This window comes from Miniopterus natalensis, chromosome 2, assembly GCF_054644295.1.
Source record: "Miniopterus natalensis isolate mMinNat1 chromosome 2, mMinNat1.hap1, whole genome shotgun sequence".
Lineage (NCBI taxonomy): Eukaryota > Metazoa > Chordata > Mammalia > Chiroptera > Miniopteridae > Miniopterus > Miniopterus natalensis.
This window is the reverse complement of record NC_142082.1, coordinates 167,356,420-167,369,216: the sequence shown is the minus strand read 5'-3', so window position 1 is coordinate 167,369,216 and position 12,797 is coordinate 167,356,420. Positions and strand designations below refer to the sequence as shown.

Sequence of the window (12,797 nt, the reverse complement as noted above, 5' to 3'; positions counted from 1 at the left end):
GAACAAGAGGATGAGAGGCTGGCTGTCTCCCAGGAGGGACAGATGAAGCTGTGTCAGCAGAAGATGAAGTTCAAGTTCAAAGTGAAACTTACTGAGATGCACAGGGCTTCCCTGGGCATAGCACAAACTCACAGGAAGGTAGAGGGTGAGGAGGAGGGGCTGCGGGACACCCTTCCTATCTAGGATGGGGTCAGCCTTGAGTAGAGGACGAGTTCTCTCTTAGTGACTTGAATAGGGATTCCCTGCCCACCCACCTCTCCATCCACAGGCTCAGTCTTTACTTTCAAGCCTCTTCTGTCTGAGGCCTCCACAGTGGTGGTGCCATTGCTCAGTGAGCCCAGGGTCAGCCCTTTCCACTCATCACTCCCTTGATCCAGTCCACATAGTTGAGCACTTTGGTGTAAAAGCCGTACCCTTTGCCACACCCAATGCCCCAGGATACGATGCCTGTGGCCACCCAGTGATGGGCACGATCATCCCATACTACATAAACACCACCACTGTCTCCCTGGCAGACACTCTGCTGCCTTGACTCATCCCCAACACAGAACATATTGTCAGAAAACACCTCAGTCCTCTGTTTCTCTTGAAGCCAGGCCTCGCAGGCTTCCCTCGGGGCAACCGGCAGCCTTGAGTATTTCAACTCAGTGGTTAACCAGCCCATCTCCACACCAAACCCACTGACATAGCCCATCAGGCCACTGTGGTAAAGGGTCTCGTTGTCCGGCAGACAGACAGGGAGGAGGCTAGGGCCGAGGGGGACACTATGCTGGAGTTCTAGGAGGGCAATGTCCCCATTGAAGTTGTTGGACTCTTTCTGACGGTAGTCTGGGTGCACAACCACACGGCGCACAGGGTGGTTTCCCAGTTTTATAATCTCATCTATGTTTGTGTGGCCCAGGAACACGTTCACACTCCTCTTCTTCCCGAGAAAGATGGTGTCCTTGGGATAGATGGTGTGGGCGGCAGTGAGGATCCATCTGTCGCCCAGCAGGGCCCCGCCTCCACGGCCATAGATATTGGTGAAGGCTTGCCAGGGGAAGTTGCCCAGCTTAGCTTTGGAAGAACCCTGGGCCTCCTGGTTCTGGGCGATGGGGATGACTGGCTGTCCACAGACTGGGATAGAGGAGAGGTAAGGGTAAGAAACCAGCATGGACAAAGCCACATTGATTAAAGACCTACTTCTATGAAGTGCTTTTCCTCCTGCCTCCTTAGCTATTTTAAGCTGCTTTTTTAGATTCTTGGTGGGACCACCCTGGGCAAGCACATATAGCAAGCAGAGTTTGCCTTCAGTGCCTCTTGCCTCTGTTTTCTGTGTTATTTCTTAATTTTTAATATGTCCTACTACTACTGTCTGCCAATCCACTCCAAAGCACTACTTCAGGCTGCCCCTAGAGCTTTCTGTGGATCAGGAGTAAAATCTGAGAAATTTATTCAGATTGGGTTAGAAAGGCAATGGTTTGACTAAAAAAAAAATGTGTTTAAAAAATGGTAGACTTAAATCCTCATATACTGCTGATGGGAATTCAAATTGGTGCAACCACTGTGGAAAACAGTTTGGCAGTTCCTCAAAAAGTTAAACATAGAGTTATGATAGGACCCAGCAATTCCATTCCTACGTATATACCCAAGAGAACTGAAAACCTATGTTTAAGTAGAAGCTCGTACCTGAATGCTCACAGCTGCATTGTCCATAAAGGGCAAAAAGTGGGAACAACCCAAATGTCCATCAACTGATGAATGGATAAACAAAATGTGATATATCCATACAGTGGCATTCTATTCAGTCATGAAAGGAATGAAGTACTGATACATGCCACAGCGAGGACGAACCTTGACCACATTATGCTAAATGAAAGGAGCTAGACACAAAAGACCACATATTATATGATTCCACTGATATGAAATGTTCAGAATCGGCAAATCTATAGAGACAGAAAGCAGATTAGTGGTTGACAGGGGATGGGGGAGAAGAGAGTTGGAGGTATTGGGTTTCTTTTGGGGATGATGGGAATGTTTTAGAATTAGTGGTAATAGTTGCACAGCATTGTAAATACACTAAAAATTACTGAATTTTACACTGTAAAATGGTATGTGAATTTTATCTCAGTAAAAAAGCTAAAAAAAAAAAGGTGAACTTTTTGGCCCTGTGGGATCTAGGTAGGAAGATATTTTGGGGACAGAGAGCCTGCCTGAGTGACCTTAAAGCATACCATACCAAGAAAGAGTTTCCTCTTATTGCAACTCTGGCTCCTTCACTTCCATCTGATTAACTTCCTTCAGGCTTTTGCTCTCTCAGTTATCTCTTGATCTTTGAAGAATAAGAGGCGAGCTCCTTGCCTCTCCTTTTATGGGCCTTCCAGCTTCCCCTCACCTTCCTCTCCTTTGGCCTTTACCTCTTCTTTCCACTCGAAGGCTTTCCTTTAACCCCCTGTAGCCTGTTCCACAGGCTCCACATACAGCCGAGTATTGTTTGGAAAGTGGCCACAGTGACAGCACTGGCAAGTCACTACTTACCAGGCACACAGTGAGGAACCTCCTCCCTGTCCTGTGTCTCTTTCCCAGGGCCCTGGGCTGGGCAGGTGAGTGTCTCTGAGGAGAAAAATGAAGTGAGGCAAAGAAACAGGCTCAGAATTGGGAGGTGGGGTTAAAAGAGTAGGTGACACAGGTCTCTTGGTGGGAGTAAGGCAGATGGAAGCTGGTTCCCCAGCAGGTGGGGACTCACCTGCTGGCACAGCCTGATAATAGGGCTCCTGGCAGTGGTTCTGGATCATGGAGGAGTTGTCTCCAGGTTTCTGTGTGGCCTCAGAGCCCCCACTAATATGGCCGATGGGCCGGTTATGGTTCATACCTGTAGGAAAAAAGTGGTCATTAGGACCTAGAACAGAATTGCAAACTGGCAACCCAGTTACTGATTCTGGCCCATGGCGATATTTAGTTTGATCTGTACAATGTTTTTTTTTTATATTTGAATTATTTTTCACTGAACAGATTGTCAACGCTAAAAAGATTTGAAAATAACTGTGATAAGTAGGATATGGTGAAACAGGCATTTTCAGACATGATTGGGGGAGTATAAATTAGCAAAATCTCTTTGGAGGGGAAATTTAGCAATATCAAAATTAAAAATGCAAATTTTTCACCTAGCACTTTCATTTCTAAGAATTTACCCTCATATGCATGCTCCAAGATGTATATACAAGATATCCATAGCAGTACTGTTTGTGGCAGCGAAATATTTATCAGTGAAGAACTGGTTGAATGCATTGTGACATATCAAAGGAATATTATATGGTCATTTAAAAGAACTAGGCAATGCTAGCTACATGTGTATGGGATAATCTTTAAGATATATCACTGAGTGAAAAATGACAAATTTGAAGCATTATGAATAGTATGCAACACACACACACTTATATTTGAATGGCACAATGCGTCTTTGGAAGAACACCCAGGGAATGGAGAACAGAGTTGTTTCTGGACCAGGTAGCCAGGAACTAAGGGCCAGAGGTCAGAGGAAGACTTACTTTTTACCATATTTTTTGAAATTTTTATCATATGCACATATTATCTTTCAAAAAATTCTTAGTCACCAGTTGAAAATCTGGAACTTTACTTAAAATATGGATTTTTAGCTTCTCTTGAAAAAAAAGATGATCTGCAAGCCCTGGGCCAGTAAATCGGCATGGAAACAACTGCTACAGCTGAGCAATGGCTGCCCTTTACCTGGGCAGCTCACCAGCAGAGTCTAGGAGGGGTCAGGAAAGGGGTTCCTGACCCCCAGTCTTAATAGTCACTCAAGACTCCACAAGATACCAGGCTAGGGCTATGGGCAGAGAGTGTGCCCCAAGATGGACACTCACTCACGGCTTGGTAGAGGACCAGAAAGCCTTTGTGGAGGCCAGTTGTCATGTCCTTAGAGGAGGCAGGAGCACGGAAAGTCAGCTGCAAACTGTTACCCGAGGACACAAACTCCCTCTGACCTGGAGGGCTGCCCAGCAGAGAGCCCACCTGGCCATAGCGCCGGCTTGGATCCATCCCACTGGCTGTGATCTGAAAGGAGAGGCAGGTGTGGCATGAATCGGCACCACAGGTAGTCACAGGGTCATGTCATGGGCATGGGCTCCATCCCCATCTAGCAGGTCTGCACACCTCTGGGGCTAAGAAGCTGTGGCCTGTGGAACCTTGCTCAAGTAGCTTCCTGTTCCATTACTGATTCCCAAGTTTTTTCCAGACATGACCAGATACCTTGCATATTTCTTTCTTTTTATTATTTTTTAAAATTTTTAACCCTATACTGTACACTCTCCGAATACAGAAAGAAGCCGTCCTATCATATAGGTTTCATCTTGAAAAATAATCTAATGGAGTCATAGTCTCTGGCTAGTAACAAACTATTAACATCTTCTGCAAATACAGAGAAAACCCTGGGATTACTAGTAAGTTCTCTGACGTGCTTCCCTACCCCCATTCAGCATCATCTATGAATACATTTCTGTGAAAGCATCCCAGAATCATTCATAATTAGGAAAAGAAATGGATATGTTCATTTCACCCAATGGACCTTTAGCAGGATCAGGATGTGATGGAACTTTTTTTTTTTTTTTAACCTTGGCAAAAATGAAGCACAAACATAACATTTCACAGGTTTGGCCCATGCAAATGCATGTTTTCTTATGTGGGGCTATTTTAATCTCCCCCCAAAACCACAATTAGCATGCAGGTTGTTTTCGACTACTGAGTGAGAGATAATTATTGGCAGTGCAACTCTTTTGTGTAACCATGGTCACTAAGGCAGGAGTATTATTTCACCTTGTATAGAATGTCGGTGATAACTTGTCAGATGCAGGTTTATACAGTGTGGGCCTGTGACTTACTGGTGTTCTTTTGTGTGTCTGTTTTTTTAAAGGAAAAAAAAATCTCAAAACACAGATCCCTAAACACAATTCAGTTGAAAACGAATTGTTATGCTTTTAGAAATATATTTTAAACTACAGGATGCCCTGTGTATGTGTTTTTTAAAAAAGTTCCCACCCCTAAAAATTTGTCAAATTATTTCTTCGTTATTGGTAAGTCTCACCAATCTGCGATCATGGTTGACTCTTGCTGTGCAACACAGTTCTCTGCAGTTAGATTTTCCAGCTGCCCACCTGGAACCCAAATGATCTTTAGTTCCCAATCCATCCTTCTGACGGTGGTCCCCTCAAAACATGCTCGGCTACCCAGGGGTGCTTTTGGGTGGGGTTAGCTTGGCTGCCCCTTGTTGACCTTCAAGTTCTGGACTTAGCTGGGCTCTGATCTGTAGACCAGTGGAATGTCTTTTGTTTTGCAACAGGAACCCGTGGGAGCTGACTTTGCTTATTCAAGGGAAGCTGAGGCAGTAGAGGCAGCTCCATGGCCCAGCCCAGAAGCAGACGCCAAGTGAAATTTGTGTGTTTGTGTGGGGCCAGTGCAGCAGAACTGGAAAGTCCCCGAGGAGCAGTCCCTGCGCTGGGCATTTCATACCACAGAGCCTTTGGAAGATGACAAGTGGATGGACTGAATCCTGATGGCCAACGTCCTCTGTAAGTCCTGGAGCACGCCCTGGCCCGTCCCTTTGCCATTCTTGTCATATAGGAGCTGCTTGAAAGCTTCGTTTTCAATGAGGACCATCATGTTTTTGAGAAAGTAGCCTTCACAATATGCAGAGAGCTCTGTGACTCCAAGAAACTGCCTGAGATCCGGGCGAGAGGTGAAGGGGCGGCTTCCTCCCAGGAGAAGGGCCGGCAGAGGCCATGGCTCCTTTGGCGAGCCATCCCCCTTGCATATTTCTTTAGCCCCACTATAATTACCTCATAAAGTCTCCACCATATTTACTTTCTTTCAAGAAGCTCCTTGGGAATAGAGTCAATAACATCATAATAAGTATGCTTGGTGACAGATGGTTACTAGACTTATTCCGGTGATCACTTTGTAAGGTATATAAATACTGAGTCAATATGTTGTACACCTGAAACTAATATAATACTATAGGTCAATTACAATTAAGAATAAATCAATAAAAAAGAAGTTCTTTGGGAATAGTCCACCGGATTGTAAATTCCAAGAAGGGAGGAAATACATTTATTTTGCTGACCACTGAATCCCTCATGCTCAACATGGTGCCTATAGCACCACAGCTTTGAATCAACGAAGGTGCAGACATAAGTCCCTCCCATCCGGCTTCCTCCAACCCCATCACCTTCCGCTTCTTTAAGTAACTTCCTGTGGGCCAACGTCTGTGACGCAATAAGACCCTCTGCAAACACTTGGCTGGGGTTCCTGGCCTTTCCTGTTCTCCTTCTTTTGGAGTGTCCCTCCTCTTACCCCATGAACTGCAAATAAAGCCCCACAAGGTGTGGGAGCCTAGGACACAAATGTACACAGTATGGACATGCTGGCTATTGTTGCTTAACTTATATGTTCTTTAAGCAGGTTGTCTCTGTTTCAAACTCCTTTTGACTGCCTCGCCTCTGCTCATATTCCTTTCTGTGGGTTCCCCAACCCAAGGAAAGACACCTTGGAAGCAGTTCCCCCGACCCATGCTTCATGTTTAATCTCTATTCTGGGCACACAGCTCACTGCTCAGCTTATTTATTTATTTATTTATATTTATTTATTTATATTTATTTATATTTATTTATTATTTATTATCTTCTATTTATTTCATTTCATTTCTGATTTTCATATTGACCCAGGTCCTGGGTTCTTGCCAGCTCTTCATGCCCTCATTCTCCCAAAGTCTCAAATTCCTTTAAGAGGCCATGCAGCCCGTCTCACTGTGATCACATTAACTGGGTAAAATTTGGCATGAAGAAAATTTCTCAGTCATCTGAAATGCCTTGCTTGGGCATGTCCCAATACTGTTCTTTTCCTCAGAACATCAACAAAGTTAAGCCCCATATTTAAGGGTCCTATCTCTTGGGGAAGAAGCATTTTGTTCTCTGAAACTGCCCTTTACTGTTCTACTTGGTTGTCAAATTCTCCAGCTTTCTTTTTACCTTGAGTTGTTGGTTAAATAGAATCACTTAGGAGTCCAACTAGCAAAGTAGAATGAACACATTGCCATGAGTCCTAAGACCCAGGTTAAATTCCAGACTTTGCTCCTAACTCGCTGTGTGACATGGGCAGAGGCTTAACCACCGCAGGCCTTAGTTTCCTTTCCCATAGGCGTCACGTCCTATGCCAGCTCTCCAGCATGTGCATGAGGAGCAGTGGTGAAGATGATACTAAACACCTGTTCATTCAAAATTCATTCTGTTGTGTGTCCTACACATCTGGCAAGCTTGCTTTCGTTCATTCTTTCATTTATTTCTTTGACAAACAGTTATTAAGCTCTATATGTAAGACACTTGCTAGGTGTTGGGGATACAGACGTGAATAAGACATGGTTCTGCTACTGAGGAGCCCATAGCCTGGTTGAGGATACTGACAAGTAAAACATGAACTAGACTGCAGTGTGTTGAATTCTGCATTTAAGGTGTGTGTGTGTGTGTGTGTGTGTGTGTGTAACTTGCCCTGGCAGGAGGGGGGAGGAAATAATCTTATTCCTGAACTTGAATTTCCTCAGTGACAAGGGAAGAATCAGGCTGGGCTGAAAATTGTCCATGACTAAGAAGAACAGGGCTCTTCATAGGTGCTCAACAGACGTAGGCTGAACTGAATAAAGCATAGTCTTGGCTTCCAGTGAAATCTGAAGCAATAAACACATGCATTTATCTCCTCTTCCACCTCAACTCCCACTAAAATGACAGCAAAGGGATGAAATGGTACACATGACCAAGGACAAAACAGTGAGAGGAGATGACAGCAGATGAGAGATGTCAGTAACATCTTGGAAGGTGGAATGGAGATGGAAAGGGACAGCTTGACTCTGCAGACGTGGAAGTCAACACATAGCAAGCAGGTTCTCATCACAGAAATTAGGATAACTGGGAACCCCTGAGGATGGGCATGAGGGAGGGGCTAATAGAAGGCTATGTAGGGAGACCTCAGAACCCTAGATCCCGTTGCCCACCCTGTGCATCTGGGCAGCTCCCTCTGGCTCACCCTGGCAGGAGACCTGAGCACGAGCCAGAGACCCTGGGACACTTGACAGAGGGAGTGAGGCCAGAACTGAAAACTGAGGGATTAGGTGAAAGTCTACAGATCAAACAGTGAGATGACGTGGCTTGTTTACCAGAAGGCTGGCAACTCAGATCAGGAGACTAGAGGATTCGTCTCTGAGGTTGGCTGTCCCCAAAGAAAGTACTTCTGCATACTGACATTTGGGAGGGCCCCCACAGCAGGTCTAAGTCACCTTGTTGATAGCCCCATTTTCAAACTCGTTATGTCAGAAACTTTAGCTATCCACACAGAGCATCCAATATCATTCTAGAACTTCAATCTTAAATATGAATGGACAGCCAAGGTTATCAGACATTGTCAGAGAGTCTCTAACTTGAAAAGCAGAGACTAAAACAAATGAAGAGTGAAAAAGAACTTGAAGTAGAGATAATACAGGGAACAGAAGAAACATTTAAAAATAATCCCATTACAGGGAAAAGAGTATTGTCTATGAAACAAGAACAATATTCTATAAAAAGGCACATTTAGAAAATAAGAATGAGCCTTTAGATGTAAAAAAATGTCAACAGGAAAAACCCCCATTAAAGTTGGTATTTAAAACGAGGAAATCTCCTAGAAAGTGGAACAAAAAGACAAAGAGATGGAAAACAGAACAGAATGAATAATAAAACTAGAGAATCAGTCCAGAACATACAACAGCTACATTACTGGAGTTTCAGAAATAGAAAATAAAGAGAGCAGACATCTGGAAATAATTTAAAAAACAATACAAGAACATTCCTAGAATTGAAGGACTAGATTAAAAGAGTCTCTAGATTTAAAAAACCCTGTACAAAGAGTAAAAAGCAACCCACTTTAAGGCACATCATAACGAAAGTTCGGAATACTGGTAATAAAATATTTCAAAAGCTCTAGAGAAAAAAACTGAAGGATGAGGAATCATAGCGCTATCCGACTTAACAACACTAGAGCTGGAAGACGATGCCATCAAAATTCTGAGAGAAAATGACTTCCAACCTAGAATGCAACCCATCAACTGTGAGGGCAGAAAGAAGACATTTAGGGTTATGTAAGATCCTCTAAAATTTACTCCCACATGCCTTTCCTGGAGGAGAAAGTGCTCCTCCAAAAATGAGGGAGTGAACCAGGAAAGAGAATGATGATGGGAGTCAGTTCCAACACGGGACAGGGAAAGGGAATTGCCAGTATGAGGGAGACGGGAACTCCCGGGAAGTGTGAAGGCTTAGAGAGCAAAGAATTCAGATTGAAGAAATAAAGCATTGAGATATCTGCAGGTGGGATGTCACCAATAAAAAGGAGAACTCAGCCCGGGCGGGCGTGGCTCAGTGGTTGAGCGTCGACCTAGGATCCAGGCGATTGGGGTTTGATTCCTGGTCAGGGCACATGCCCAGTTGCGGGCTCGATCAATGACTCTCATCATTGATGTTTCTATCTGTCTCCCTCTTCTTTCCTCTCTCTGAAATCAATAAAGATATATTTAAAAAAAAAAAAAAAAAGGAGGACTCAGAGACTGAGATTTGTGCTTGAATGTGTCAAGAGGAGATGTACTCTCCTGGCTAAGAGTTTGGGGAGATTAGTCACAGAGAAGTAAGCAAACCAAAGATTAGAACAAAAACAACCCCCAAACTCCAAAAAACTCCATGTAATTATTGACTCCTGGGAAACCAAAAGTTGGAGAAAAAAGAAACTATAATTATTGTATGCCATGGACTCAGATGAGAATATTTTAAAGTCATAATAGTATAAATAATGACTCTAGTTTTAATTAAAAATGATAGTATTGGTAAACTGGGAGAAGGGGGGAGGGGAAATGTAGGTGGTGAAGATCTGAGATAAAGCTAGTTCTACAGTTGAAAGTGACTGGATAATATGTATTTAAAAAACCCAAACAAAACCAGAATAAGCATGTTATTGATACATACGAAAATAAATATCAGATGAAACAGCTACATGAATTGTAACTAATTGTCCCAGGAGGGTAGAATGGGGTGGGGAGTAGGCTGGAGGCAACTGTTTTTCATTATAAGACTTGTAGAACTCTGATTTAAAAACAAAACAAAAACTATGTGCATATATTATTTTGATATAAATAAAATTAGGTAAGGTTCTGTTTTAAGTGTCCTTGTTCTGAATAATGGCCTTACCGTAGGAACTTCTGCCATAGCTCCTCTCAGGTAAACTCAAACGGTCACCGAATCTTTTGTTACTATTCATGCCCAGCTTCCTGCCAGGACAGAGCAAGTATTCAAGGTGTGTTTAGTGACTGATGTGTGAGTCCTTGCACTTTATTCTCGGGATTGGCAGCGTGTGTGTCCCTTTGGGGCCAAGATGATAGCACAGCCAGGTTACAGGGCTATTAGTGGAGATGTTCACTTGAGCAGACCCCCACCTCCCAGGTAAGCCAGCCTGTGCCCCTGACTTGGGCTCTTCATCCATCCTCCGAGATTCAGGGCACTGCTACCTCCCACTGCCCTGGCTCCAGGCCAGGAGGCTCCCTCCCCAGAGTCCCTCCAGGACCCCAGCTCACTGTGACAGAGTCCTGCTCACAGTCCTGGGACAGCTCCAGGTCCAAGTCCTGGAAGATGAGCTTCACAGCAAAGCCCTCCGGGGCCTTGATGACAGTGGTGCTCTCTTGGCCTTTGAGGTATGGCTCTGGGTACCCTGGGGATGTCAGCTGCTGGGGTAGCTGCTGGGCCAAGAGCACGGAGCCCTGCGTGGGGCAAGCCTGGAGGACTCCCCAGAGAAGCAGCCACCACCTGTGAGTGGGTGAGGGCAAGATGAGTCCACAGAGCTGGGGCCTGAGGCCTGTAGAGTCATGAGGAGTGGGGCAGGAGATGCTAAGGGACAGAGACCTGGCAAAGGCAAAGGCATTAGCAGCTGTGGCCTCAGGCCTTGAGGCCTGGCACCTCTGCCTGTTCCCAATTGACTCTCTCTGCCCCAGTTCCTTAGTATCCTACTCAGCCTGAGCTCCACGGTGAGTTTTCTGCCATTACTTATCTTCCTGGAGAGTCTCATACAAAGTGGGAGGCTACTTTGTGCTTCAGCAGATCCCAACCCCACCCTGGGGTCTGAGGGAGAAATGGTGGTACAAGTGAGGGACAGTTAAATATGTTAGTTTCCTGGCTCAGAGCATTGTGCCTAACCACCCACAGGGAAGGCTGCTAGAAGCTACGGGCAACTCCTAATTCCCCTCTGCATTAAGTGGCTGTGTGTGTGTGTGTGTGTGTGTGTGTGTACATACACCCCTGGGTCCCAACCCCCCTTTTCCCCACCCCTCTTTCTCCCCACCCTTGTCCTCTCCTCCAGGACTCTCCAAGGGCACACTCACATCTCGCCTGGGCAGCTTGTGGAGTGGGGGCTTCCCCAGAGAGAATTCCCCATATCTGAGGGCAGGCATCTGGAATGGGCCACCTGGGACCTTCCAGAGGACTTGGCCCAGGCCCGGGAACAAGAGGTGGGGCTGGAGAGGGCCATGAGGGGTGGGAGGGAACAGTTACTGGAAATGGGTTAAGTAATTCTCCTGTTCCTTTTTCTAAATCTCTGGGTTGAGTGCCACCTATTGTCTAATTTGGGAATAGCTCACCCATGATAATTTAAGAGGAAAAACTCCAAAGCCACGCTGGCCTTCAGAGATCAAAGGTGGTAGGGCACTGACTCTGGACTCTTGTACTATTTACAAAACAGTAAATAGTAGGATGGCTCCTTGTGAGTTATGGTTGTGGCCTTTAGTTGGACATACCTCTCCCTCCCTGACCTTTCCACTCATTTATTTTCCCAACCTGCCTCTTATTGAAACTGAAGTTTGCGAACCGTGAACTTGAGAGTCTCCTCCTCTCCCTCCTCACCAAACATGGCTGGAGCCCTCAATTTTGCATCCTGCTCACAACCCCTGAAGCTGCTCATCCAGCAGGTTCAGGTTGGCACAGGGCCGGGATTAGGCCTAGACTCCAGCTTCTTTAGGCAGATATCAGGGGCCATGACTGGGGACAGAGGCCACCCTCTCCAGGAGAGACACTCACCCATGGCTTGATAGGGGGCCAGGAAGTCCTTGTGGAGGCCAATGGTCCTGTCCTCAAAGTAGGTAGTTGTGTGAAAGGTCAGAAGCAGCCTGTTCCCCAAAGACACAAACTCCTTCTGCCCAGGAGGCTGCCCAGGGAGAGCCAGGTTGCCCACAGAATCAGCTCAGAGAAACCCCCAACCCCAGGGCTGTGATCTGAAAGGAAAGAGAAGAGTGGGGAGGCAGGCAGTTGTCACGTCCTGGTTGTGGACCCCACCCTCCAGCCTCGTCTAGAAGTTCTGCATACCTCTGGGGCTCACAGCCATAACTCACTGTGGCGCTGTCAAACAGTTTTACTTACCCTTTCTCTCCCCATTCTTTGGGTCACCAAGGCTACCAAATGCTAAGAATGGCTCCTCACCCAATTCTTTCAGGAGACTCTCTGGGAACCCTTAGGGCACTCCCCCAAAATCTAGTAGGCCTGGGAACCCTTAGGGCACTCCCCCAAAATCTAGTAGGCCTGGGCTCACCACCATCGATGGCTAACAGGGCGCCACGCCCATATACAGGGTCATGAAACGTGTGTGGCTGAGTCTTGAACGTACGGCTAGAAAGTCTCTTGGCTGGCTTCTTCCTTCTTTCCCCCACCCCAACCCTCTAACCCCTCCTCATCCAGCCCTGCTGTTACTTTAAG

General features: G+C 45.7%; 1 protein-coding gene across 1 annotated transcript; it reads right to left on the bottom strand.

The window, feature by feature from the left end:
• Positions 1 to 343: 343 nt before the first annotated feature.
• On the bottom strand, positions 344 to 11,580 carry C1RL (complement C1r subcomponent like). Its single transcript, XM_016221718.2, has 6 exons — positions 11,435 to 11,580; positions 10,634 to 10,862; positions 3,864 to 4,053; positions 2,726 to 2,851; positions 2,518 to 2,592; positions 344 to 1,116 (listed from the first exon to the last, which is right to left on the bottom strand). Exons 1-6 carry the CDS (start codon positions 11,578 to 11,580, stop codon positions 344 to 346), a joined length of 1,539 nt encoding a protein of 512 aa, XP_016077204.1.
• Between the last annotated feature and the right edge of the window lie 1,217 nt (positions 11,581 to 12,797).

Coding starts and splice junctions, on each gene's coding strand:
- C1RL (XM_016221718.2), bottom strand. CDS start 11,580: ATGGCCCTCTCCAGCCCCACCTCTTGTTCCCGGGCCTGGGCCAAGTCC. Junction 10,863..11,434: donor ACAAGCTGCCCAGGCGAGAT/GTGAGTGTGCCC, acceptor ACCCACTCACAG/GTGGTGGCTGCTTCTCTGGG. Junction 2,852..3,863: donor GGTCCTCTACCAAGCCGTGA/GTGAGTGTCCAT, acceptor TTTTTCCTACAG/GTATGAACCATAACCGGCCC.